The sequence below is a fragment of the Stereum hirsutum genome, assembly GCF_000264905.1.
Source record: "Stereum hirsutum FP-91666 SS1 unplaced genomic scaffold STEHIscaffold_4, whole genome shotgun sequence".
Classification (NCBI taxonomy): Eukaryota; Fungi; Basidiomycota; class Agaricomycetes; order Russulales; family Stereaceae; genus Stereum; species Stereum hirsutum.
The window spans coordinates 199513-227067 of record NW_006763134.1 but is presented as its reverse complement, the minus strand read 5'-3'; the positions used below and the strand labels follow the sequence as shown (position 1 = coordinate 227067).

Sequence of the window (27555 nt, the reverse complement as noted above, 5' to 3'; positions counted from 1 at the left end):
TCAGCATTCTCATTCCCCCGCTCCACCAATCCGAAATCGAGGTACCCAATCGTGCCATTCTGACCGGTTCATATCGTGTTTGACTCAATCTTTTCTTTTTGTTTCAGAATCTGTAACACCGGTAGCCTTGTCTGCTAGTGGGCGTATATATGTCGTCACACGGCCACCTTTTCGTCCTTCGTACCCTCATTCGTTCCACTCGAAGGCCATTCTCGCTCGCTACCATCTACGACCAGGACTAGCTATTATCATCAACTGTAGCAATGGCCATAGAAATCGCCTCCACCTCCGTCTTCGACGTCCAGGCCGAGCGTCCGCGTCCCAAGGATGTCGGTATCCTCGCTATGGACATGTATGTCCCTAAACGAGTACGTTGTCCTCCCCACCTTACCTATCTTTGCAGACGAAGTCGCGAGCTCATTTTACGGCGGGCGCATAGTGCGTCTCGGAGGAAGAGCTCGAGGTGTTCGACGGTGTCTCTAAGGGAAAGTATACTATCGGTCTCGGACAGTCCTATATGGCTTTCGTGGACGACAGGGAGGACATCAACTCTATTGCTTTGACCGGTACGTTCTCACACATTCTACGTCTTCGCTTTTCAGTCGCTGACATCCAGAATTTCGTCCGCGCTGGCAGTCGTCTCCTCCCTCATGAAGCGTTTCGACATCGACCCACGCTCCATCGGCCGTCTCGACGTCGGCACAGAGACTATCATCGACAAGTCAAAATCTGTCAAGACCGTCCTCATGGATCTTTTCAAGGAGTGCGGGAACCACGATATCGAGGGTTTGGACAGTAAGAATGCCTGCTACGGGAGTACCGCGGCGGTTCAGAATGCGACAAACTGGTGCCTTTATTTTTTCCTCGTGTCCGTATCACGTACTGATTCCTATCGTGGGTGGTGGTGCTCAGGATCGAATCGCGCTCATGGGATGGTCGCAACGCGATCGTCTTCACCGGTGACATCGCGGTCTACGCAAAGGGTGGTGCCAGGGCCGTTGGAGGTGCTGGTGCCTGCGCTATCTTGATCGGCCCCAACGCTCCCCTTGTTTTTGAACGTACGTCCTCCCTCTATAATGTTCAAATGAAATCAAGTTGTCACTGACGCTACTTGATTTTTTCGCCAATAGCTATCCATGGAACCTACATGGCTAATACCTACGAATTCTATAAGCCTAATCTGCACTCCGAATACCCTACTGTCGATGGACCCCTCTCCGTCTCGACTTACATCGCAGCAATGGACGCCGCCTACTCCGCCTTTCGCTCCAAAGTCGCCACCGCCACAAAGTCCTTCAACCCGTCTGCCATCCCCGAAACAGAGGCCGGAAACAAAGTCGACGAGAAATCCGTCTTCTCGCTCGCTGATGTCGATTACCCCGTCTACCACTCGCCCTACGGCAAGCAGGTGCAAAAGGGCCACGCGAGGTTGTTGTTCATGGACTACTTGAGTGCACCACACAAGCCCAAATTCGCGAACATCGACCCTTCGTTCCTTGACTTGCCGTACCCTCAAACGATCAACTCGAAGGAGATCGAGAAATCGTTCATGGCGCTCTCCAAGGCCGATTACGCTGCCCGCGTGTCACTCTCCATGCGGTGCGCTTCGCGATGCGGAAACATGTACACCGCTTCGCTGTACGGCGGGCTTGCTAGCCTTTTGAGCACAGTGGACGCGGCGACGCTGAAGGGGAAGAGGATTAGTATGTATGCGTTTGGGGGTGGGTGCGCGAGCACGTTTTGGACGATGAGGGTGAAGGGGGATGTGAGTGAGATCGCGAAGAAGATGGATCTGTTGAAGAGGTTGGAGAGTATGGATGTTGTTAGCTGTGAGGAGTACACCGAGGGTCTTCAGGTATGCTCCTCGACTCACCCTTTATCCACTCTTCATTCTGTTTCTCTGTCGTGTATCTGTATATGTTCGTAGAGCTGATGTATTTCTGTTTCATGGTGGTATTATAGCTCCGGGAGGATAACCATAATCTAGCGCCGTACCAGCCCCAGGGAGACATCAAGAATATCTGGCCGAGGGCATTTTACCTCGACGGCATCGGCAGCATGTTCAGGAGGAAATACGTCCAGGCTTGAGCGCTATTTTTCATTCTTCTCGTTCTTCCTTTTCTTACAATACCTGCCATGAGTCCGCCGGTTAGCGACGGGCGATGGCATGTAGTCAGACCACCGAACGTGAATAGTGATGAACATCCAATTGGAGTTTTGAAAAAGTCTACTCTCAAAGCAAGAATATATGGAATTGTCCGCCGAGTAAATTGATGGCAGGTCCAACGGGGGCCGGTATGGCCCTTGAAACGTTGATTTTTCAAACCAGCGATAAACAAGGATGAGAAGAATCTGGCACAAACAGTTTAAATTGAATTTTGAATAAGGAGCACAGAATAAGACCATCGTCTGCTACCCGCGCACGAGAGACCAGGATACTCGAGGGGTTCGGCAAAAATTACGCGTGCAGATGTGGCACTTGTGTGGCACAGAAAGAAACGATTCACCTTCCGAATCGGCTGCTGCCGGAGGATCATTTGTGGCTCCGTTCGCACGGATCGCATCTTACTCTCCGACAACCGTTGAACCTTGATGCTAGCTTTGTGACTGTTCTACCTCTCGGTCAACTCTTGCTCATCACTCAGTGCGGAACGGAGCCCTAACTGCATATCCGACACGCCCTGCTCAAGACTCGATGTCGCTGCCTGCTGTGCGCTCAATTTCTTTATTGCTGGCAAAGTAGCCACTGATTGACATTAATAGAACAAAACACAATCAATACTATAAGATACACAGTTAGCTACATGACAAGAATATCCAAGATGGAGTCCAATAGTAAGTACTGAGCTCGGAGCAATAAATAGTGTCCTAAATAAAGCTAGCAATGTGTCGGCGGAAGGGCGGCGCCACGAAGTATTAGCTCTCCAAGGGTATATATCCTGCCTAATCCCTATAAAACAACTGATCTGGGAGAATAGAGTCCGAGCTCACGAAAACCAAGAAATGATCGTACGCGTAATCATAGCTTGAAGTTTTGAACCAACTTCAAGTGGCTCTCACCAGCTTTCTCCTTCGCATCTTCACTGGCCCTGATCTTCTCCATAGCGCCTTTGATCTCCCGTGCCTTCGCTACCGTGTTCAACAGTCCCTGGATATGTGTTGGCTTCCATCCCTCCGGCAACCTCTCCTCCAGCATCCACTGCTTCAACGTTCCCATTGGAATCCCGTCTTCTCCATCCTTCGAGAACATCCCCAATGCGATCGCCATTTCGCCCCTCGCGATCTCTGCGTGAAAGCCATCCAGGGCTTCCTTCCCCGCCTTCATCTCATCCGTTTCCCTCCTCACCCTAGCCTCTGCAACATCGGCTGTCGTCAACTTCTTCCCATCCGAAGCATTCTTCACGAGCTCCTTCCAGAGCACGGGATCGCTATGAATAGGGGCGTACTCGTCGCGGCCACGGGCGTCGGGATGGATGAGCGACGCATTGTGCTCGATCTTGTTATGCCGTGCGAGGTCGTCGAGTTGGAAGGGACCGAATTGGCCCAGAAGGAAATGGCCACCGTAGGCAAGGACGTATGCTAGTGGAGCTGAGATGTCGTAGCCCTCTTCGAGGGCGCGGATGAGGACAGCGGCGTCGATCTGCTTTCCATCTCGTGGAAGATATCCGTGATTTGCGAGTCTGGAGTGGACAGACAAAGGATGAGCGCCATTGCACGATGAAAAGTATGGAGAGAGACAATGAGGCAGATAATCAACGTACGTGTTCAGTGCTGGACATGGTGCCCGTTTATCGTCTGGTTGCGGAGCGCAGTATGCATGGGATGTGGCTCCTGTTACGGGGCAAGTACCCTCAGCATGCGAATGTGGAACGATGCCTGGCATTGTGAAAGAGGATGAAGCTGAGTGGGGTAAAAGTGGTAGTGGTTGAGAGATAAGAGCAGTCCCGGCTGGATATTGCAAGGGGGGTGTTATATAGGTGTGGAGCAGTGAGGGGACGCAGTAGTGACTCGCTGCTCTTTCTTTTATACTTTGCTGGGTGATTGCGTCGGTGCCGTCACCTCGTTTCATCTAAGGAACGGTTCAGATTGCCAATTCTCACAAATCCCCCACAGCTGTGTGGCTTGCCTCGTTCCTCGGCTACGGTCCACCGGGGTCAGGCCCGTTCAGCCATGTTTTGGCATCACAATCTTCCCCCGGATTCTATCCGAATTGTTCCTTGTAGGCCATTGGCCGGTATGTGTGTGTAACATACATTTGATCCCGTAGGCGGTGCGACTCACTCGCCTGCAGTGTGCTCACGGGAACTGCATCATGATATCTGCCTGTGTTGCGGCTCGCGCGATCGGAAAGTAACGCCTTCGGTGCTGGTTTCAATGCGAGTTACTTATAGGGATCGCCTTCTCCATCAAAAGTCTTTGATGGATTGATCCTCTCGAGGAAAATGCATGGATGTAAAATGTGCTTTAAAATAAAAGCAGCCCGGTGAATCTGCACGAATGCACTTGGACGGGGTGTATGACGAAATATATTTTCTGTACATGTGTCGGTGTTTGCTCCATACCGGCCCAAGAGCTCAGCCGCATACATCTCAAAACCTTTCCATGTAACGCGTACGCGATCTGGTCGTCAACCGATTCGGGCGCATCGGTGGCTGTGAGAGTTCGCGGCGAGTGTGGTGGGCGCGCTCAAGCCAAGGCTGTGAGTTTTGATGATGCGGCGGCTGGGTTGATCATGATATTTGTCGAGTTATGCTCAGCGTTGCCAAGTTCTACGAACATGAAACACGGGAACAATACAAAACGGTTTGCGATAACTGATACCCATTCAGTACAATGTATTCAGGAATCAGTGGAGAGGGACCAGTACAGCAATCTGTGCACTATCAACGACACTCAGGTTGACCTGACTATGTCTGTGCCAGTCCTGGGTTTTGGACTTTGAATCGCGTTCCATGCCTCAGTTCTTCACTGCGGACGTGCATGGGCTCCTTGGAGCAGAATTTCTACTCGAACGTAGGCGGTAAGTGAAGTTCCGGTTCGGTTGGTGGCGTAAGCATGACTAGGAAATGTTGTAGTGGTGGGGGGGGAGTAATAAACTCGGAGAAGGAGTCATTGGCTTCTTAGTAAGGCCGCGATATTACTGTATCCGTCTGCACAGTCAGTTCCGAGTCTTAGATGTCTGTCTGTGGGCGAGCAGTCGGTGAGCTGACGCGGACGCCGGTCGACCTAACTTACCCATCGGGCATGATGACCTTCGGTAGGACGGTTCTTCATAGAATAGTTCAACATTCGATTGCTTCTCCCGAACTCAAGACAAATGGGGACATCGACCAGACTGTGAGGCTTTTCAATCGCCGGGGGTGGTCGAAGAGTGGCCACAGTCCGAGCCGAAGACTTGTAGCGATCTCACGAAGCGGCCTGGAGATTAGGTCATCTTGGTTATTGACGATCTGTTCTATTGTCGAGCTCCCACTGGATGTCTGACGACAGATGTTCGAAGAAAAAGGTGATTCCGGATGCGCTGATCGTCGCCCTGTTCTTGTAGGGCGCACCTCGAATATCATGATGCGCGCGCGGTGGCAGGAATGGGTATTCTTGGATCAGAGTTCTGATATAATGATTAGAACCTGCTTATTCTGGAGACAAAGGCGAAGGGGGGAAAGGAAGGTTCGAAATCTGACAAAAGCACTAATCTGTCAAAAGCACTGATAAATCAGGATGTTTGAGGGGGGATAAAGAATCATCTTGCATACCGACCAGAAGATATATCTTTCGTTGTATGCGTATCACAGGCAACGAAGCAAAAGAGTAATCCGAAAGAAGGAACAAAGAATCTGCCTTGACGTGTGATTCAAAGCCATTGCTCTCCCCAGTCTAGTTCGAAATCTCAATCATCAACTAACCTTCCTTCCTTCCTTCCTTCCTTCCTCGTCCATCGGTCTAAGTAGACTGCCATGTGAAATAAAGACAGAGGAAGAACACCGGAAAATCAGTCAAAATTCGAAGCTCCCATCAAGATGCAACAGCCGATGAGTTAGATGGTGTCCAAGCAGGTCGAAAAGCGTCTCTCATATGGCCAGTGACTTTGTGTTGACCGTTATGACCGAGCATCAAGGTCCGCTGTGCTCCTGGAGTTCAACTGGGGGTGCTTACTACTTACTACCTTGGAGTAAGAGGAAATGTAGGAAGAAAGGAAGGCCGTTGTGATGCTGTGCATGTAAATTCGTAGATTTTGGGCTCGTGAGTGTTGCAACTAACTTAGCTTAGAGATTGTTTTCATCAGCAAGATCGCACGTGTCTGGACCAGACCACACAGAGGCTCTCCAGAGCTTCCAGTACTCCAGGACACTGTCTGTGTCCAGAACAGCGACGGGATTTCAGGTGCCCGTCTGGAGGCAGAACGGCCATCTGGAGGATCTGGAGAGATATATCTCCAGTTGTTCCAGTCTCGTCACAGACATTCAAAATATGTTTATTCAGTTTATTTACATGACACTACACTACGGCGATATATGATGATACATACTGATCCCCAGCGCAAACCACAACAGTAATGGACCTCTACGGGGGGAAACTCAGATCGCATCCGCAGAACCCTGTTCACAAAAGTCCCGCACACTGGACATTGGCTATAGAACGTTAGCTACTATACGAAAGCATGGACAGCGTACGATAGGAGCCTCAACGAGGGCTGTGGACTTTTGTGAGACGGGCCTTGATGCATTTGAGGGGGACGCTAGGCACAACGTGGCCTGCTTGACCATCTCGAGGCCACTATCACCCTGCATCAAGTCACGGAGCAAGTCAATGGGGTATTCGTCTAGGCGAGAATACAATGAGCAGCGACTGACCTTCTAGCTACGGTGACTCATGTTGACGTAGCCCATCTGCAGACGGAATATGTGGTGAGCCCGTTATACCATCTACGCTGAGAAAAGGGGTCAGAACACATACAGGGGCTTGACAATGATCTATGGTCGACAGCTTTGTGTGGACGTAGAACAACTCGGACACATATCTGCAACAAACAAGCATCATCGACTAGTTCTCCCATCGCTAACAGTAAGAGGGGGAAAAACTCACGAGTTCGACTCCTCACTCCCCAACCACTGCTCCCCCGCCAATTCTATCTTCTTCTCGACGCATGCTGCCCCACCATATCACTGCGAGCGCATCCCCTCTCCTCCGACCTCTCTCGCGTCGGCCTTACTTACCGGCAATGTGAACTTCTCCGTCTTCATATCCATCTGGCTCGACGCGACCAGGCCTGCCGTGGTCGGTCCTGGGGTGAACGAGGGCGACTCGTGCTTCGTTGAACTCGGTGCCGATATCCTCTTCAACTTCGTCGATGAAGATGGATCCCACATTGACTTGACAGAACGACTCACGAGCACAGAAGACAGGCAGTGAGGGAAGAGGAGTGAGGGGAGAGGAGGGAAGAGAGGGACGAGCGACGACCAAAGCTGACGCGTCGCGTCATCGCAGATCAACAGTGTCACGTGAGGCTTTAGGGCAGGCTGTGGCTGGTGCGCAACGCGACTAGGCTGATGCGTTTGCCTTGCGTTCGTCGTGCCTTGCTTTCCTTCTACCACTGTCGTTGTCCACTTCATTCTCTCGCGTCCCCTCCTCGTTGCTCCTATTCGACAGCTGACCACTCAAGACTGTTGTCTCCGGGCACGGACGATGCATGCCCACGAAGGGCTACGATGCCTTCTATGAGCGTCATCGCGCCTTTTCTCGCTCTCCAACTCTCGCTTTGTCCCTTGGCCTCATCGCGTCTCATCTAGGCGCGCCCCCTTCGATTCACCCTCTCCACTACCACCTCTGCCTCGTCTTCGACCACAGCTTGCTCACCGACCCCATCTGCCTGCCCCCTCTGCTAACCTTTTTGTATATTTCGGAGTGGAGGGATCTCGGGATGGCTGAAGTGTTTAGAGAGATCGGTATGACCTTCGGAGAGTGCATGGGATCAGGGCCACGCAGCATCTTGAGTGCCTGTATGTTTATCACTATCATCTTTCTACAACTTATCTTGTGTTTGTTATCCTTGCCCCGTACGAAGTGTCAGCGTTACCTGTTTCACGATCGTGCGAACCTGTATAGTACACGTCGTCGTCAGTCATTCCCTATTCCCTGGAGCTCTTAGTGTTTGATACGATTGTGTATGTAGTCGTGTTTATGAAATGTGCATGACTGTGATCATGGTTTGATCAAGTTCAATCATCCCAGCCTGAATGTCACAAAATATGCGAAAACATCTGTCAGTGTCTTGTGGAAGGTGTACATGAAGCAGGTATGCTGTGAGTAGAAAATATTGAAAACTGCCTCGGGAGGGTATTCCTGATGGCGTTGGAATCTGGAAACTCTGGACGAAATTGCCTGCACCTGGACAAGCTGGCTCCAGCAGTCCAGACAACCCAGCCGCTCCAGGAGCTTCCAGACGCCACAGCGGCGTGCTGTCTTGCTGATGTACCCGCAAGAATTGTAGTTTAGACTGGTCCGAGAGTGCGGTGCGGTGCGGTGCGGCGAGGAAGACGTACCCTTTTGATACAATAACATCTCATCGTCAACAAGTCACGCATGTGGTTGGAAGACTGCTAGTGACAACATATATTTGGCATGGAACATACCGGTAACAAGTGGTTCGAGAACGGCATGAATACACAAGACCTTTTCTCTTCTCATGCAGCCATAATCGCAGAGAAATATTTCTCCACACCCCCGACGCCACGAACGATAGCCCCGATCCACCCATCCGGGCGAACAATAACAATTTTAGCCTGACCGACTTCTACCCCATACGCTTTATATGCATGTCCGTCTTCATCCCTCAAAACCAGACCGGAAGATATCCCGTCGAGTGCCGAGACTGATGAATATTGTGGAAGGACGATCACAGAAGACACTGAACCCTGCGGATACTTGGCAAGAGCCGTGATGACAGAGGATGTATCGACGTGAGCGTCGGATGCAGGGAAGATGAGAACGGTGTGGACAAAGGGGCGGAAAATGTCGAAGAGCGCCATCTCGCCGTGATCTATCTCGGGAATAGTGATCAACTTGGGCGCATCGGGTGCCCTCGCGCCAGCCCTCAGAATGTCGTCAACTTCGTAGGCACTGGCCGCCAAGCCCTTCGCATCCTCTATGCGATGGAATTCGTCCAAGACGATAGAGCTAAAACAATAGTTGACGCCTAACATGTTGAAGACGGGTGGTCGAGAGAATCTCTCTTCGTTTTGGGAGAGGGCCTTCCTGAGGAGGCCATCAGTCCGCACGAGCATGTCCTTGATGACAGGAAGGCGTTCCTCGGTATATGTGTCAAGTAATGAGACAGGCGCGAGGCCTTTGGTGACGAGAGCAAGTTTCCATGCGAGATTTATCTATGATAACAGAGGTCAGTGACAAGACATGACCAATGTAAGAAAACGAGCCCACTGAATCCATAATCCCGGAATTGAGACCTTGTCCGCCAGCCGGACTATGGACATGGGCAGCATCTGTACTACGTCAGTCGGGGCATCCGAAATGGAAGACAAGGTGGAGAAGCTGACCTCCAGTTACGAACACATGACCTTTTCCGAAAGTGTTTACCACGCGCGTATTATTGGGTCTATAAGATGAGACCATGAACACAGGAAAGAGAACAAGAGGGTGAACGGTGAGGTGCGAACCTGTAGTTCGAAAGACTCTTGATCTCACCAAACTCGAGCTCAGGCTTCTTCGTGATATTGCGAATGAAGTTGAATATGATTCTGGGATCTTCCAATGCCTTCGCAATGTCCAGGTCAGGTCCCATCAGCACCGTGTAGAACACGTTCTCTGTCAGTGCTCGCTTTGTCGGTGCAATCGATACCCTGTCTACCCAAATTTAGTGCTGTAGATACGAACGAACAAAGAGTTGACACGTACATGTTTCCCGGTGCATGGCCGTATACGTTCATGTACTGATTAGAAATTCATCGGCGTGTTGAGTGCTTGTGCGAAGAGTAGTCCACAATGAATATTACCTCCTTCAAGTCGTCCACGCCGCGTATTTCCAAGTCGCCTATTAGCCATTCGGTAGTGTCTCTCGTTTCTCCGAGGAGCGATAGGCCTATGGACTTTCGGACAAAGCCTTTGATCATGATTAGACAGGGTACAGATAACGCAAGACAAGGGGAAAAATAATTCACCTCTCGCCCCGTCTGACCCGACAACATACTTGAATTCTGCCGTCTCGATAGCACCACCTGCCTTCTTGATGCCCACTTGGACATACTTTTCTTGATCTTGCAGAGAGACGAGCTCGGAAGAGAATTCAACGAATACACCGCGTTTCTTGAGGTGTTCTCTCATGATGCGACCGACGACCTCTTGCCCCACAAAAAAAGGCTGTCTCTAGCATAGATGCCGAAATGTTAGCCCATACAATCATGTCATCAAGAAAACTGTGAAAGTATGGCTCACAAAGGGGTTGGCTGGAGTGGGCGACGTGTCTCCAGTCGTAAAATCGAAAGTCTTGATGTAGTTGCCTTCGCTATCATGCTGTTTCACCTTGAGTGAGGGTCTGCCACCGTCTAAGATGTCATCGATTACTCCAAGAAACTTGTAGATCTCCATGGTCCGAGGCTAGAACAGTATAATAGTATACGAAAAACCCTCATAGATGGTCAAAGCGACAAGGCAGAACTGACTTGAGAACCTGCGCCACGCTGGCTGTCGGGGATCTGAGCAAGCTTCTCGATGATGCGAACGGAAACCCCGTTCTGTGCCAGAGCCAGGGCGAGAGTAACGCCGCTTGGGCCAGCACCGACCTACATACAATCATGAAACGAGTCTCATGAAGATCAGATATGCTAAGTTGAAGCTATGAGACTGACGCACCATAAGTATGTCTGCAGAGCTCATCGTGTCCGAATCAGGCGTTGGAAACTCACTGGCTATCGGGTGTAATAGTTAACGAGTATGTCGTGTTTCGTTCGTGTTATGGGACGCCCGTAGCGGGTGAGTAGTACTTAAGTGGATTCTTACAATTCTGCCGACGACGCGAGTCCTAGCGGCATGCAGGGCTAAACGCCGCTTCTGAAGCGCGAGTTTGTTCTTGAAGCGTTAATTCATTAATACGCGCAACCTGAGGGAGAAAACGGAGCGATACCTTGCAGCGGCTTTCAAAACGATAGATAGCCCCCAATATTTTGTGAGTGCGCCAAACACAATATAGACTTGATATAGACGGACCAAACAATCGCTCTTTGGGGTAAAGAAATCCCACGCAAGGCCGTTTTGATGCTTCCCTTTGACAACGGACAGGGTTGCGAGATATTCTCCCGCACGATCGGGAGTTGTTTGGTTCATCTATATTAATGTTTGGTGCACTCGCGGAAAGTCGAGGGCTATCTATCGATATGAAAGCCGCTGTGAGGTGCACAATGCTCTGTGACTCATTCTCGGCCCACGTCTGTAATGAGGTCACGTCTGTAATGAGGTCATGCAGCGACTAGGACAATGGATTTCTTCGGCGGCACGACTGGACGCGTGTCCTACGGCATAGATCTATGAGGGGAAATGACGCTGTTTTCCCTCGTTTACGCATGTCCCTTTGAGATCCCGTCGATTTACGTGAAGATGTGTGCACTGAGATTGAAGGGCACCGTGCATTTGACTTGCGGCATATGGTACCTTCAATCTCTTGCTATCCAAAATTTAAATAAAGAGTGCACTGCTAAACCACGTCTGGTATTGTGATGTTGATGGATCAGACAAATGATCAGAAAACGTAGCATGAGACGTACTGGTTTATTTCCGTATCAGTAGTGTCTTTGTGGATGTGCTTTGAGTTATGTCAGTTCACTAGAAGATGTTGGACGGAGAGCACCGCAAAAGGCAGCATAGCTCGGCGCAGACCGGAAACTGAGCACGATAGAATTATACAATGTCTTCACCTCCCTTAATACTTCTGATTGTCAGTCACGTAGTTAGAACCATGATGAAATATTTCTTCACGCCCTCGACACCTCGCACAATGGCCCCAACCCATCCATCAGGACGAACGATGACAACCCGGGTCTGTCCGGCCTCTACCCCATACGCTTCGTAAGCATAGCCTCCTGGATCCTGCACAATCAGGTCCGAAGAGAGCTCGTCGACCTCCGGTCACGAACACATGACCTTTTCCGAAAGTGTCTACCATGCGCATATTATTGGGTCTATAGGGTGAGACCATGAGCACGGGAAAGAAGACAAGAGGGTGTACGGTAAAGTGCGAACCTGTAACTCGAAAGATTCTTGATCTCACCAAACTCAAGCTCAGGCTTCTTCGTGACATTGCGAATGAAGTTCGAACAGGATCTCGGGATCCTCTAATGCCTTCGTAACGTCCAGGTTGGGGCCGTTTACCACGGTATAGAATATGTTCTCTGTCAATGCCTGCTTCGTCAGAATAAAGAAGACCCTGATGACACAAATTTAGTCTCGTAGGTATAAATAAGGAGGTTGAGACGTACATATTTCCCGATCCAAGTCCATACATATTCATGTACTGCGAGTTGGCGCGTTAACTCCTTGCGTGAATAGGACATGAAGATGAGATCATCCGTACCTCCTTGTCCATGTCGCGTACTTCTAAGTCTCCTATTATACATTGGGCAGTGCCCCGCGTCTCCCCGAGGAATAGCAGTCCAATAGCCTTTCGGATGAATCCTTTACAGACAAATAGTCAGTGATCCAGACAGTGCGAACTACAAGGAAAAAGTGACCTCTCGCTCCATCTGCCCCGACGATATACTTGAATCCTGCCGTCTCGATATTGCCATCGGCCTTCCTGATGCCTGCTTAAACAAACTTCTCTTGATCTTGCAGAGAGATAATCTCCGAAGAGAACTCGACGTCTACGTTATGCTTCTTGAGGTGCTCCCTCATGATGCGGCCGACGACCTCTTGGCCTACACAAAAAGGTTGTCTCTGGCGGTACAGATAAAGATATTAGCCTATAATCTACAGCAGTAGATTACAACAAGAAAACTTACGAAAGGATTAGTGGGAGTTGGAGACATGTCTCCAGTTGTAAGGCTAACAGTCTTGATGTAATTGCCCTCTCCATCGTACTGTTTGATCTGGACCAAGGACCTGCCACCATCCAAGATGTCGTCGAGAACCCCAAGGAACTTGTAGAGCTCCATGGTGCGAGGCTAAGTCGACATCACAGCACATGAATCGAATATCGCGAATAGTTAAAGTGAAATGACAGAACTGACCTGGGACCCCGTGCCACGTTGACTGTCAGGCATTTGAGCAAGTTTCTCTACGATGCGGACGGACATTCCGTTCTGTGCCAAGGCCAGAGCGAGAGTGATGCCACTTGGTCCAGCACCGACCTAATACGTGATGGAATAATTTTCATAAGTATCAATCATGGCTAGAATTCATGCTATGAGATTTCCACACCACGAGTACATCTGCAGAGCTCATCTTGTTCTACTTAACGTGAAAAAAAAAAGTTTACTTGCTGTCGGGCGTTATGGTTGCGGGGTACGGCGTCGAGCAGGTTCTGTTCGTGTTGTGATGGGCTCCATAGGCTTTCAAGGAAGCTTTTAACTGTATCCTCTCCAGAGCAGCCGATCATACGAGTCCTATCGGCTTGCAAGGCGAAAGGGCCTTCGGGGTGTGTGAGAGAGAATGAACTAGATACGCAGCCTGGGAGGAAAAGATAGATTACTCAGAGAGGCACTGGTTGCGATGCACTGATGCATAGCAGTGCAAGACCCGTGTCAAGGGACCTCAAGCAAGGAATAAGTAGAACAATGCGACCCTTCTACGGGCCCCGTTATGCTCTCGCAGACGTAAGCAGGTCAGATCATACCGGGAAACGATGCCGTGCACAGTGTTAGTTCTGTCCATAAACCAATAATATTGTAGATATGAGACTCACTGTTAATGATGTACAGTCCAGAGCGTCGACGTCGGGTTCACCTTTACGACTCGTATTCACGGCGTCTATACTAGTATTGTTCGCGATACCAGTGCGTTTGGGTTTTTAAATCACCGTCTTATTCGCATATCAAAGTAGTAGTCGTGTTATACATCGCAATGCACATAACTGTATGCAGTATCATCATGTCAATATTGCCACTTATCAAAAAACGGTGTTGAGCGGTCCATACCTTGTGCTTATATTCATTCAGTTTCCTTTCCACCACTCTTTCACCTTCTGACTTGTGCTTTCACGGAAAGAAAGCTCAAGCCCAAGGATCGAAAACTACTTTCCCCCACTCCCCCCTCTCGAACTTCTCGTATGCCTCCACCACCCTACTCAACGGAAGCACTCTCTCCACCACCCCCACGTCCTTTCCACCGTCACCTTCACCCCCGATTGCCCCGAAAACACTTCCCATCCTGGCCATAACCCCGCAACTCATAGCGAAGACGCTCCGCACGTTGCAACGTCCGAATTCGAGGCTCATGCTTGCGTTATAGAGGTCGCGACCGGTAAAGGGAACGGGAGGGGCTTGATGGACGCCGCAGGAGGAGAGAACTCCGGACGGGGAGAGAAGAGATTCAGAGAGAGTCAGTGCCGAGGGATTGCCGACGACCTGTAGACAGATGAAGTATTTTTCAGCTCACGATTGACGTTTTTCGCATTATCGGAGGCGAAGGCGAGAAGAAGGAATATTGGAGGGAATTTGACGGATCGACCAACCTCCAAGACCGCGTCACAGCCACCGCCCCAGCCAGGTCTCTCCAGGACACCCTTCGCCTCATCAATACCACAGACCTCGAACTCTCCTCTAGACGATCCTTTCAATTCTGTAGGCAAGGACGCGATGATTGTGCTGAGTTTTGCGCGACGTGCAGCATTTGGATCGACTGCGATGAGGCGAAAGCGAAGCGCGGAGGTTGCGAGGTTGGCCGGGTTACTGAGAAGGTCGAGCAGGCTGAGGAATGCGCACTGGAGTTACACAATATTAGGAATAAATACGTGGACTTAGAATGAAGTACTGGAGAAGTGAAGAACTCACGAGACCAACCGGACCCAGACCGACGACTCCAACCGTCAATACTCGGTCCTCGTCTCTCACCGGTGCAGTCCCTTCCGCACCTTCCTGCTCTATTCCTTCGCTGCTACCGGAGAGCAATCCTGCCGCCTCACCGGGCCAAGCTTTCCCGTGAAGTATAGGCGCCAACTTGGGATGCATGAGAGCATTGAGAGCAACGGAGAGACCTGTTGGCAGGATGTCGGCGAGTAGAATGAGAGTCGGGTCAGGGAGGGCGGTGAGCTTCGAGAGCGAAGGGTTCGATAAGGTTGACTGCGTGTCTGTAACGATGGCATGATCAGGTTAGGGTATAATATACGCAGGAATTCAGAAGGACAACGAGACTAGTGGACTGGCGGAGCTTACCAGTAGGGAGAGCAAAAAGTGTTCCTCCAGCGTGAGGAATACGGGCATACTGAGCTTGGGCACCCGGAAGACGTGGTGAACCGAACAAAAGAGACGATTCACAGCGAGCAGTGAAGCCTAATCGGCAGCGTCTATATTCAATACATGAGTTGTATCTCAATTAGTGCCATGAGGAAACGACAGACCTGCATTCACCACAGGACGTTGTGAACGGAGAGACGACCTTGTCTCCAACTTTCAGAGTGCCGTACAATGCAGGTCTACTCTTGGGAGACGACGACGTGAACGAGGAGCCTAGGGCAACGACATAGCCTATGAACTCGTGTCCACACACATGCCTGCGTGTTCGAACAGTACACGAGTCAAATCCTTGAGTGCTAGAAGTTAATTCTGGAAGTACTCACAGCTCGTCTACGTCTTCGTGACCGCTGTTGTTAGCATCAGCGTCGTAAGCAACATGAACAAGATAGTGATGAGGAACTTCGGAGGGATACAAGGCCAGGTGCGGTGTTATTGTTCGGTCGACAGAGAAATATGTACGCACCGGTAGACGTGCAGATCACTCCCGCAAAGTCCAGAGAACTTGAATGGAAAAGGTACACAGTCAGCGGAAGTTCCACTTTACGCAGATAAGCAACGGTGAAAAGCAAAGACTGATCGCAAAGTAAGGGCGAATATAATGGTGGTGACATACTTTAATTTTGACAATAGCATCATCTGGATGTTCGATCCTGGTGAGGCAGATGGAGGATGGTAAAGAATTGAGAATGGGAGTGAACCAGTATATTAGCTCTTGTTCTCAACAATCGGGCTAAACCAGAGACGCTCTTACTTCGGTGTAGGGACACGTTCCAGCCGGATGTCATAGGATGGCGGATACCATCGCACGGCCAGGTGTGTTTCAGGCAGCGTAAGATCTAAGTCGGAGTCCATCGTAGACATCAGATCTTTCAAAGATCAAAGGAACGCTTCTTGATGGCGGTCAGGCTATCTGAAGGGGAACACTAAGGTGAGATAATGACAGAAATTATTCAGTCAAGCCTTCTGGTCTGTTTGAAGTGGTCACTTCTCACCTTTAAGCGTTTTACCTGAGACAACTATGTACGCGTCTCTCAGGTATCGAGAGCAATGTCAACAGCAGAGCACTCGACAGGGTTCCAGTATATAATCTGCCATGGCCCCGTGCAAATCGGAGTCAACGCAGCTGTCGAACACTCGCCGTCGGCGCTTGTTGTTGGGCGGGGTTCCTTCAATTACTGTGGCGGACTAGGAAGCTGGACGGACATAGAAGCTGGACAAACGTTTCTGGAATTTTAAGCACGCATATTCATGTCTTTGCACCTCTACATAACCTATAGGTCTACATCTTCCCTTGTGGTATGCAAATACATTTTGTGTAATCCTAGTGAGTATTTTGTAGAAGATGGTGAAATGCTGTCGGAAATGGCCCTTGTGTGGCAATTTTGCCACATCCTGGGAACCCGACCGACATGGACACCTCGACCAGCCCTTACGATCAACATATTTGCTCGTAAAAATATATGTAGGGCATGAATGCGGACCCGTTCTAAGTGATTCCGAATTATTCTCGCAGACAACGGTTGCCTACTTTTGCGCGTGTCCTCTTTTTTTGAGGGGATCCTCTAGCCAAGGCGCCACAAGACGCTCCCACTTGGTCAGGCTCTAGCTTCAGCATCTTTGATCTTCCTCATACAAAAAGTTGATAGTCTTTGAGCCTAAAGCAAATACTTCCTCTACCACGGTCTGGAAATTTTTACCAGACTGTTTCGGCTCTAGAGAGCACAATTTTCTCGAAGTGGCTGATTTTGGACCTCTCAAACATCCGAATGAATTTCATGCGCAGAACATTGTGCAGCAGGGCACAAATATTTACGCAGATAGAGTAATGTATAATAAAACGATATGGCTCCTTTTTGCTGCTGGTCCTCTAACGAGAATGTGTACGAAATCGGTGGGCAAGGGGGTGTGGCGCGTTTTGACTTGCTTTTCGCCACCCATTCGGCAATGGCCGGGCCCTTTTGGCGCGCGTCCAGCTTCCCTGTTTTGCCACTTTCGCCAGTCGTCGTCGCAAAATATTCGTTGATGATTTTTTACTGCATCACACTCTCCAAATATTTGTCACAGTACTCAATACATGCTGTACCATATATATGTGCCATTTTCCCTGGAAGTCATAGACACAAATTTGAACGAATGAGCAAGAAAGCCCATCTGTCCAGGATCCTGGTCCGGCACAGTACGTCGGACCGCGACGGCCCGTTCCGGTTGCTCCCGGTCTCAGAACTTTGGGTGTCACTCGTTGGTGCTGTGGTACTTGTGTCAAGAAGAACCGCCATGCTGGGCATACCATCAAGAGACGCTTTCACTGAGTTCTTCATTCATTATATATTGCAAGAACTGGACCTAGCAGCAAGAGATAAAGGAAGCACAGGAACACAACATTCAAAACGGCATCGCACGAATCAAAGAAAATGGAAAGAGAAGAAAGGGTCGGAGACTCGAGAGAGGAAAAGAAACGAAAGAACAAACGTATGTATCGTAAGCACGTATCTCGGAAGGTACGGACGCGAGGGGGAGGGAGTTAGAGTTGGCGGGAGGGTAGTACATATACTCATACGCAGGCGCATGGGCATGGGCATGAGCAACTTGCATATAAATACGGAGCTTCGATTCGGACGGAGGAGGTCGCAAAGGAACCCGTGAGCACGATGAGGCGAAGGCCAAAAAATGAAAGGAAGAGAGAAACGGCGGGGCTGAGAATGGCATCGTGCGTTTTCAGGCAATATCACACGAACCCCAGAAAGAAGAAGAGAAAGCGCAACTCAGAAAAAAAAAACAAAGAAACGAAGGACAAGAAAGAGCAGGCCGAATTTTCGGAGGAAGCAAGAGGGCTCGGAAGCAAGGAGAAAACCATGATATACATTGTTCGATGGACGAAGAAAACCGAGAAGATCAGACCGTGTTGTAACTCCCTACGCGATCAACCAGAATGAGTCAGCTAGGCCGATAGCGAGAAAGGCTTATTAGGACGGGCATGAACAAACGCACATATTCGGGCTTGCCAGTCTCCGCTGCCGGTCGCGAGAACGCTTCCTGCCGGGCTGAGATCAATGGAGATGACTGATACAAAGACACGGATTAGCACGAATGTCGCAGCACGGTTTGCGGTGAAGGGCATACCAGAGTTTTTGTGGCCTTGCAACATCAATTGCACGATAGCGCTCCTCGCATCCCAAAACTGGACTCCGCGATCCTTCGATCCTGATACGACCCACTGACCGTCGTGTGATACAGCCACCGAAAGCACATAGTCCTATCCAAAGACTCGTGCATCAGAGACCTCTCCACACACGAGCAAAACACAGCAAGACGTACCTTATGTCCCGTAAAGTTCATCATACAATTCGACTTCTCACCGCCCTCCTTCTTCCCATTCGGCGTCGACCCAGGCCCCGGCACCATCTTCCCCGCCATCGCCAACATCGGCCTCACATCCCAATACTTCAACGTCTTATCCAAACTGCCACTGACCAGTCCCTTCCCGTCCGGCGTGAACGCCACACTATACACACTATCCTTATGCCCCTTCAACCGCTCCACCAACTGCCCCGTCTGCACGTCCCAGATCCTAACGATCGTGTCGAGCGAACCGGCAGCGACGAGTCGGCCGTCCGGTGAGATGGCGACGGAGGTGACGCCGGAGTCGGGCGCTTCGGGTTCGTGGATGGTGAGCGTTTTGGACGAACCGTCTTGCATATCCCAGATACGGGCGGTTTTGTCGCCGGAGCCGGAGACGATGAGGCGGCCGTCACGGGAGAAGTCGAGGGAGTAGATTTCTTGTTGATGGCCGTCGAAGATGTTGCGGATGCGCTGGGTTTTGATGTCCCAGATCTGGGGCGGAAGGGTATGGTCTCAGATGTTGAAGAAGGTATGGTGAAGGCAGGAAATAACTTACGCGGATTTGTTTATCCTCGGCACCGGTGGCGAGGTATTTGCCGTCTGGACTGAAGCATACACTTCGGATGTAAAGGTCTCCGGTCTTGTTCGCATCACGGTCGATCAAGGTGCTGGGACGAGCTGTCAGTCGTCATCGCAGTGCAAAATTCACGAAATGACTGACCAAGTCTTTGCTCCCGTCTTCGTGTCATAAATCTGAGCTGAGCGATTGCATCCTGTAGCGAGATACTTCCCGTCCGCCGAGAACCTCACACAACACACGACACTACATCGCCATTGCACCATCCATCAATTCCCGCCGTTCACATCTCACGAAAGAGAGCACCAAGAAAAGCGCACCTTTCATGCATAAGCGTATGCACCAAATTCACATCCAACACCCTCTTCACCTTCGGATTAAACACCGCGAACCAATCGCTCCCCTCCTTCTTCAACTCCGGCGGCACATTCTGCGGATCCAAATCATCCGGGAACCCATTCGTACTCCCACTAATCGGCACCAACGCCCCACCCGCTCCAACAGCGCTCGACGGACCTGGACCATCTCCCTGACTAGCCGACGGTGGCCCACTGATGCTCGCTGTCGGCTGTGGCTGCTGTGGCGGCGGTGGTGGAGGTGGCGCCACGGAGGACGGGGGCGGCGGACCGGAGTTGGTGATCATGCCGGGGGGAGGAGGGGGACCGTACGGGACTGCGTTGGGCGGGGGGAGACCGGGGCCGCCGGGTGTGGGTGGGAGTTTGACGAGGGAGGAGTTTGGGGGAGGGTTGACTGGACCGCCGGGGTTTGACATTTGGGATGGGTGTTGAGGGGGTTGGGAGGGTCCGCCTTGGCTGAGGGAGGGACTATAATGCTCTGTGGGAATCGGGAAAGAGTTTTGCGTCACGCGAAGCATAGCAGAATTTTGGATAGATAGTCAAGCGCCTGAGTGAGCCACGGGTAGAAATACACGGAGACGGAAGACCAGAGAAAGAAAGAAGGAGACGGAGGAAGAAGAATGGGCGAGAGGTGAGGAGAGGAGAGGAGACGGATACTAACCAGGCCTATCGACTTTGATTCTGTCCACTTTGATCCTTTTCGAATCCCTCGGGTCACGGTCACGATCTCTGTCTCGCTGCTCCCTGTCCATCATCCTGTCCCTCTCCATCCTCTCTCTCTCGCTCATCCTGCTCTCCCGATCACTCATCCTCGCCTCCCGATCCCTATCCATCCTGTCCCGATCCCCCATCCTGTCCCTGTCCCGGTCACTCATCCTCACGTCCCTATCCCTATCCCTATCCATCATCCTCACATCCCTATCCCTATCTCTGTCCCGATCTCTCCCCTCTCTGTCTCGTTCTCTCGCCCGCGTATCCATCCCCTCCCTCTCTCTCCCAAAAAAACCTCCCTCCCCAGGCCCCCCCGGTCCCGGATACCCACCCGCGCTCGCCACCCCCGGCGTCCCCGCCAACCCAGGCCCCATCGGCCCTCCACCCGCAGGTCCCATCCCCGGCGTCCCAAGCACACCCCCAGGCCCCATCCCTCCCCCGTTCGCACTGGGGCCACCGGGTCCCCCGATGCCAGAGATGCCGGCGCCGCCTGCGAGACCGCTGATGCCCGCTGCGTTTGGGTTGAGGGGCACGGCGGGGCCGGTGGCGGGAGGGCGGGACATCAGTTCTTGTCGGAGGCGGTTGATTTCTTCTTCGTATTGTTGTCGAATTTTGCCATGTTGGGCTTCGAGGTCGTAGAGGGATTGGCGGATGATGTTGAGCTCGTTCACTTGAGACGAGACTGTTTGTTATTTTCCGAAAAGAGAAAGGAGGCGCATCAGTATCGATTTCGTGGACTCGTTACGGAAATAAAGATGACAGGATAGGAAATCGCTTTGTTTATTGATGGCGAACGACCTCGAACGACTCAGAAAACAACAAGCGCCCACAGAGTCAAAGACGGAAGCATTTGTGCCCGTTTCGTATCTGCTGACCCAGGCGCTTTGACAGGACTTTGCCCACGCACTTGGCGCCGTCTTTGGGCAGGACGGTCCCATTCTGAGGATGATCGTTCCTCGTTTTGGCTAGCCACATCAACCTCTCAGCCACGTCTCACCACGGAGTGGTTCGAGTGCGCAATTGATGTGGCGATGATAGGACGGCGAGACCGTCGCGCTTGGAGATGCAAACGACTTTGAGCGCGGATTGGGAACAAGGGATCAGAGGCCCGAGGCGCCTCTCCGTCGTCAAAAAGGCAAGTCTTCAGTCTTCTCAGAAGCTCTTCTCCAGCTGTCTCCATTCTCGCCATCCAGCCACGAAAATACGAAACTTGGGTTGTAACCGCAAATGGAGAGCGTTCGTTCTGTGCCCGTTGCCCATTGCCCATGGTGCCGTGCTCCACCACGAGAAAAGAAGACAAGCGAAAGTGGCCGAGCACTGGCACGAGCTTGCCAAGTCGAGTTTAGATGGGCGAAACTACACACTCGGGGCCATCCACGCTCGAATAAGAAATGTGCGATGTGATGGGATGAGGCGAGACCAGCGCCGCGGATCCCAGACGAGAATAGCCTGCTGTAGTCTGATAGAAGGTGGGGTGGGAGCGTAGCCTCGTGAGGTGTATGCCCTCTCGTCGAGAAGTCGATTTCGAAGGGCAACGGGTGGCAATAATCCACTCATTTCATGCGTGTGAGCGTAAGTTTGCCAGGGGCGCACATGAAAAAAAGGCGGGAAAATGGCGATCTGAAAAGTCAGGAGAAAAGGTACGAAGGATTGACCCGGCAACGCGCATCGGAACGCGGCGGGGACAGAGCTGTGGCACGGAGATGGCGAGTTCTATACGTGCTCCCTCGTGCAATGCACCAAATCGAGATGTGCATCAGACCAAGGAGGACGGTACGAGCCACGTCTGCGCCATCATCGTCCATACGTCGTCCGCTTGAAATCGAACATGCAAACAACCACGCACGGCAATTTAAGCTAAGAAAGAACGAACATACCTTTGTTTTCAAAATCGTCTCGCTGGGAACGGAGCAGATTGAGGTCTTGCGTGAGCACATCAAACTCTTGCCTAATGGTCTCGAAGCATTCTGTGAGTCGAGTGCCGGCTGCCTGGGTAGAAGGGCCCTGGGCCGGCGGCCCTGTCGGCTGCAGGCTCCTATGCTGTGAATACAACGTCTATGTCAGTGGCAAACGGGGGGGAGAGGATGAGGGGCGGACGGACGGCGTAGATGGAGGACGACATGGGAGGCGTCAGCGAGGAGGGAGTCGTTGGGAAAGTGGAAGAAAGGAGATCGAACGGCAAGCGCTGGATAGGATTCGGGGACCACCAAACAGTCGGACTTTCGTTTGCCACGTTTTCGATTCCGCCGGCTTCTCCTTCTTGGGATACATGACGCGAGCTGTCAATCAATCATGCGGGGTAACGTCCGCTCGCCTCCCTTCACTCTCTCCGCCACCACTCTCCATCCACCCCCTTCTGCTTCACTTATCGCAAGGCACGTCCCACCCACACACTCCTCTATCCCCCATGGACTCCTTGCATCTCGTCCGGAGACCTTACAGCTGTCACACCGCTGAACAACAAAGCGGAAGATCAACAGAGGTCCCCTTGGCGCAAAGATGATAAGGTCTCAGGCCTTGCACTGGAACGCCGGAGTCTCTTTCGTATTTCCGATCTCCCAGTCGAGGCCGCAGCGTCCCGAGACGCAATTTCAAGCGGTCGCTCTCGGCAGACCTCTGTCCCTTTTTGCGTTCCTTCCCACCCCGTGGCATCTATTCCTGATTCGGCCGACATCCAACAAAGTGTTGCGAAGGACGAGGTATGGAAGATGTCCATCCATGAATTGTCAACGCGAGCCTATACTTATAGTACGCAACAAGCAGTTGTCTTGCGGCAAACGCTCCAGCAAGAGAAACTTCGTGATGTTTATTGGTGTCCGACTTGCTCCGACAGTCTGGCGTTTGATCATCCTATCTTTGTCGTTTCTTCAAACTTGTTCCCGAGGTGGCGACCCCTGTGGAAACTTCGCGTGTGTGAGTATTCGTAGGTGACGACGACAGGCGACATGACATGACTGTGAGATTTGGGGCTCTGGCGGTCATTTCGGTGAGCGTGAATCGTTCAATTGTATTCTATCCTATTCTATCGAAGGGAGTGACGGGAGTGGAACAAGGACGCGACGCGCCTGTGACTCCTTTGTCGGTGGACCGTTGGCTATGATTGCCCAATGATAGACGTCGATATCTGCTTTTGGAGAGCGTTACGGCTCGAGTTTATTCGTGTAGACAACTTCTTGTTCGACGGTTAGGAGCTCCCTGCAGCTAATAGTGTCTACTCGATCCAATGGCATGGTCCCTTGGCCAATCAGGGGGGTCTTTCATTGCAGATGGTCACACGAGGTTAATATTTTTTATCTACTGGTCGTCACCATCTCATACATACAGTATAGTATACTGATATAGAGGACCATCCTTCAGATGACCTATTGCACCATGCTTGTTGCGACACGCTGGTGAGACGAAGTAGTGCACCCCATCGTCGCATTATCACTTCGTCTCAGGACTAGATTATCGCTAGATACGTATGACGCGGTATTCTCGGTCACAGGAGTGTTATAAGCAGCGTCTTCCCGTCAGCTCTGTCCTCCTGCCTGCATTTTACGACCAAAGCCAAATCCGTGCCAGACAATACTGGTGCTCGCCTTGGGTAGAATATGTGCTGTGCTGCTGTGCGTTACGGACGCCTAATGCGCACAAGTATTGTACTCCTAATATCCGTCTAATGGGTCCTGGATCCTCGCCGTCTGATCTTTCCACCCCGCCTCTGAAAACCAGCTTGTTATGTGAAAAACTGAGGCAAATACCACCATCTCAACAATGACTTGCCCGGTCCCTCCACTTCGACTCCTTTCTTACTTCAGCTTCATGGCTGCCCAAGCAAGATAATTTCCGGAGGAGGTGGAAGCATGGTCAGGATGTCAAATCATCGCTCGTGGATTGTTGACTGGTCCTTCTGGTCTTTCAGTCAACTTGAAGGGGCTCGTACTTCGCTTATCAAGCTTGCGGGACGACCAAAGATCAGCCAGCGGTAATGTTACTGTGCCGATGTGGGACAACCCTTCAAGGTTAACGAACGCGAGGGATGTAGTCAAAAGTCAAGAGGAAGAAGGTGGGAGAGAGGTGAATGACGGTACGTATACGTTGACGATGTGACAAGTCTAAGATGTTGTCCGAGATGGAGGCGAGGGGAATACAGGCATTTATTGCGAGATTCTGGGGCAAGAGATCCTCCAAAGCAGACCTATGGGATATCCATGTCCGTGTCAACCTTGCGGCGATGATATCAAGTATTACAAGGCGCCATGAGCACACACACTCTCTAGAACTCTGACAGCAATTTGCAGAATCGTAGTCGCAGTCGCTTTTTTCTGCGATGGGGCTTGCGGCTTCTTCTGACGCAACCGACTCCCATAACAGGTTGTGAGCGCCACGACCCGTCCTCTGGCGGCGGGCCACCCTCCACTGTAAAGCAATGTTTCGAGATATCTCCATCTCAAAAATTGCACAAGTGATTCTAGTGTGTTGTTGACAACTCACAGTCCTAAAACCCAATATTTAAGTGGCAGCATCGAGGCTGGCTCGAGGACGAGCACTGTGGCCCCGTGTAGAGTGGCCCGTCGGAATGGCCGGAGACAGCTCCAGCCTCCGAGTGGAGCACAGGCTTCTCCGCGAGAAATCTGGGTGCGACTACGACTCTGCAAACCGCTGGAAGTTCCTCGTCCAAATTCCAATGACGTGCCTCTGTGTGTCTAACATCAGAGAACAGATGTGCTCAAATCCCACGGAAAGTCTCATTGTATGTACTTCCTCTCGAGTGAGGACGATGTCGCCACGTCTGTCGGTCCAGATCCTCGCTCGACAGCGTTGGATACACGCCGACATTCAGACTCGAGATGCCCGCTTGTCCAACAAGAGATAGTGCGCTCAGCCGTATCCTCGCTCGAACATAGTTGGAGGGTAACTCAAAAGATGACCTATGCAACGCAATTCCGGCTGTGTATCCGGAACAAGCTCATGCAGACCTGCATATTATCGTGAAACGACCTCCTCGTATGTCAATGTACATTCGAGAGCGCCATCCTCCGTAACAGAGTTCTAACACTCTAGAGCAGAGAAGGCCGAGTATATAGGCTGTTCGGCCTGGCCTACGAGTCACTCCAAGGAGATGAGAAAGCACTTCGTCGGTCCCGTTTCGAGTCAAGGACAACCCACAGTTACGCCGTAAGACCCTGTCCAGCGGATTGATCATGCATTTCAGAGTCAACAGAATCATCCTGACGTGAGAAGATGCGGTCAGAGTCCAAGAGCATCAATTAGATGGAAAGAGTTGTCAAGAGCAGCACAGAGCAAAGTATTGTGCAAGTTGTGTGCGAGCAACCTTGAGACGAGAAAGTCGTTCGGCGTTACCCTATTCGCCGCATCGGACCGGTCCACGCACCACCATTCCCTTCCCACGGACCCATCTTCGCCGACAAACCGCCCGACTTACTCAGCCAGCATTGCGTCATTCGGTCTCACTCAGCCAAAAGCTGCTCACAAAGCAAAAGAGCACAGGTCCCGGAGTCCACGCCCTCAAAAAGCCGACGCCGCTCGCCCCGTCGTCGCACTCTTTCCCCCCCTCCCTCAAGAAACACTACAACTCATGTGAGTACGCCCCTCCGTTTCGCTTCGTTCGTGCTGTGGTGCGAAGTTCTGGTGGTTTGGGCGTGGATTGGGCGGTTTGGGAGAGTTTGAAGGGATGGATTGAGACGAGCGAGTTCGGATGAGGTGGCACGCCTGGACTTAGGGCTCAGAGTGGGAATGGGACTTTGTGGATGAATTGTGGCCTCAGAGTGCGGTTTGGATGGTTTACTGACTGCTCTGTCGTTCTATAGACAAAATGGGTCGCCGTCCCGCCCGTTGCTACCGTTACTGCAAGAACAAGCCGTACCCCAAGTCGAGGTACAACCGTGGTGTTCCCGACTCCAAGGTACCTTCATCTCTCCCGCCTGTACTATGCGTACAATGTCTGATTTACATGCTGGTGCTCTTAGATTCGTATTTTCGATCTTGGCCGTAAGCGTGCATCCGTCGACGAGTTCCCCTTCTGCTGCCACTTGGTCTCCGACGAGTACGAGCAGCTTTCTTCGGAAGCTCTCGAAGCCGCCCGTATCTGCGCCAACAAGTATGTCACCAAGACCTCCGGCAAGGATTCCTTCCACATGCGTGTAAGGCCGCATCCTTTCCACGTCATCCGTATCAACAAGATGTTGTCGTGTGCCGGAGCCGATAGGTGCGTTCCACGCTTTGTCATCCCGCAATGGTGTGCGGAGAGAGCTGACTGATGTGTTGGTGTGTTGTGTAGGCTCCAGACCGGTATGCGTGGCGCTTGGGGCAAGCCCTACGGCACCGTCGCCCGTGTCAACATTGGCCAGATCATCCTTTCCATCCGTTGCAAGGACGCAAACGCCCCCGTCATCCAGGAGGCTCTCCGTCGTGCTCGCTACAAGTTCCCCGGAAGGCAGAAGATCATCGTCTCGCGCAAGTGGGGCTTCACGAACGTCAACAGGGAGGACTACCCCAAGTTGAAGGAGGATAAGAGGGTGATCCAGTGCGTATCTTTCTTGCCCTGCCTTTCATGCACGCGGGTATGTGTGGACGTTGCTGACTTTGAATCGTGTAGGGACGGTGCTTACGTGCAGTTCATCCGCCCCAAGGGCCCCTTGGAGCAGAACTTGCGCAACCAGCTCAAGGCTTAAGGCCTGTGCTGATCTGTTCGTTCTTTCCTTTTGCATCTATGATTGGGATTCGTGGCGTTGTCGGACGTCTGACATGTACGTTACACGTATCGTTGGCGAGGTAACGGTTGAATACCATGCGTATCAGTCGGCTGCTGTGTGCGTCGTCGAGTGACCCTTGTGTGAGATCCGTCATCATCCTTGAGCAGTGAGTTGATCATTGTGTTCCGAGTGCGACGTGTGTTATGTTTTGTTGCTTTGTTTCTGCGTTTCGTCGTTTCTGTGTTGTTACTTTTATTACGCCCCTCTATTCACTACTCGAGCCGAGACATGTGGCTCCTGGTTAGGGGAAAAGGGGCGAAGATGGATATGTCCTCTTGGCGTTTATGATCTTAGTCGGTCTATTTTTTGTCTTGTTCGATAGCTAGATTTGGATGGCTCGAATGGCATTGCGCTTGGAC

The 27555-nt window shown here is 51.5% G+C and overlaps 6 protein-coding genes across 6 annotated transcripts; 2 read left to right on the top strand and 4 right to left on the bottom strand.

Annotated features, from left to right (window-relative positions):
• Positions 1-263: 263 nt before the first annotated feature.
• On the top strand, positions 264-2203 carry STEHIDRAFT_166728 (hydroxymethylglutaryl-CoA synthase; the record flags this gene model as incomplete). The annotated part of the gene is made up of 6 exons (XM_007301627.1): positions 264-368; positions 440-566; positions 637-847; positions 913-1058; positions 1131-1855; positions 1963-2203. The coding sequence occupies 6 exons, from the start codon at positions 264-266 to the stop codon at positions 2086-2088; spliced, it is 1440 nt and encodes a 479-aa protein (XP_007301689.1). The 3' UTR covers positions 2089-2203.
• Positions 2204-3019: 816 nt separating this feature from the next.
• On the bottom strand, positions 3020-3883 carry APO4/CPO4 (Cloroperoxidase; the record flags this gene model as incomplete). Its single annotated transcript, XM_007301626.1, has 2 exons — positions 3020-3680; positions 3762-3883. The coding sequence occupies 2 exons, from the start codon at positions 3881-3883 to the stop codon at positions 3020-3022; spliced, it is 783 nt and encodes a 260-aa protein (XP_007301688.1).
• A 4714-nt stretch (positions 3884-8597) lies between these two features.
• Positions 8598-11026, bottom strand: STEHIDRAFT_75439 (uncharacterized protein). Its single transcript, XM_007301525.1, has 10 exons — positions 10864-11026; positions 10674-10793; positions 10447-10608; positions 10173-10377; positions 10008-10114; positions 9910-9944; positions 9672-9854; positions 9552-9610; positions 9436-9497; positions 8598-9380 (listed from the first exon to the last, which is right to left on the bottom strand). Exons 1-10 carry the CDS (start codon positions 10885-10887, stop codon positions 8682-8684), a joined length of 1656 nt encoding a protein of 551 aa, XP_007301587.1. The 5' UTR covers positions 10888-11026; the 3' UTR covers positions 8598-8681.
• Positions 11027-14213: 3187 nt separating this feature from the next.
• STEHIDRAFT_52515 (uncharacterized protein) lies at positions 14214-16307 on the bottom strand (the record flags this gene model as incomplete). The annotated part of the gene is made up of 11 exons (XM_007301432.1): positions 14214-14321; positions 14361-14567; positions 14675-14923; positions 14994-15046; positions 15125-15289; positions 15375-15505; positions 15560-15712; positions 15779-15802; positions 15919-15956; positions 16069-16105; positions 16207-16307. 11 exons carry the CDS (start codon positions 16305-16307, stop codon positions 14214-14216), a joined length of 1266 nt encoding a protein of 421 aa, XP_007301494.1.
• Positions 16308-17886: 1579 nt separating this feature from the next.
• STEHIDRAFT_166723 (WD40 repeat-like protein) lies at positions 17887-22587 on the bottom strand. The gene is made up of 10 exons (XM_007301625.1): positions 22540-22587; positions 22316-22478; positions 20389-21120; positions 19692-20205; positions 19516-19617; positions 19351-19462; positions 18771-19286; positions 18576-18708; positions 18444-18515; positions 17887-18367 (listed from the first exon to the last, which is right to left on the bottom strand). Exons 1-10 carry the CDS (start codon positions 22558-22560, stop codon positions 18348-18350), a joined length of 2385 nt encoding a protein of 794 aa, XP_007301687.1. The 5' UTR covers positions 22561-22587; the 3' UTR covers positions 17887-18347.
• Positions 22588-26256: 3669 nt separating this feature from the next.
• On the top strand, positions 26257-27115 carry STEHIDRAFT_52806 (ribosomal protein L10e; the record flags this gene model as incomplete). Its single annotated transcript, XM_007301450.1, has 4 exons — positions 26257-26346; positions 26411-26649; positions 26722-26967; positions 27040-27115. The coding sequence occupies 4 exons, from the start codon at positions 26257-26259 to the stop codon at positions 27113-27115; spliced, it is 651 nt and encodes a 216-aa protein (XP_007301512.1).
• Between the last annotated feature and the right edge of the window lie 440 nt (positions 27116-27555).

Bases quoted from the DNA above. Each gene is read 5' to 3' on its own strand.
- STEHIDRAFT_75439 (XM_007301525.1), bottom strand. From the start codon at position 10,887: ATGAGCTCTGCAGACATACTTATG. The intron at 9,611-9,671 runs GTTCGCACCTCA...CTCATCTTATAG, and splicing joins AAGAGTCTTTCGAACTACAG to ACCCAATAATACGCGCGTGG. The intron at 9,498-9,551 runs GTCAGCTTCTCC...GACGTAGTACAG, and splicing joins TCATGTGTTCGTAACTGGAG to ATGCTGCCCATGTCCATAGT.
- STEHIDRAFT_166723 (XM_007301625.1), bottom strand. From the start codon at position 22,560: ATGTCGTCCTCCATCTACGCC. The intron at 21,121-22,315 runs GTATGTTCGTTC...AATAACAAACAG, and splicing joins AGACGATTTTGAAAACAAAG to TCTCGTCTCAAGTGAACGAG. The intron at 20,206-20,388 runs GTTAGTATCCGT...CGATTCCCACAG, and splicing joins AATCAAAGTCGATAGGCCTG to AGCATTATAGTCCCTCCCTC.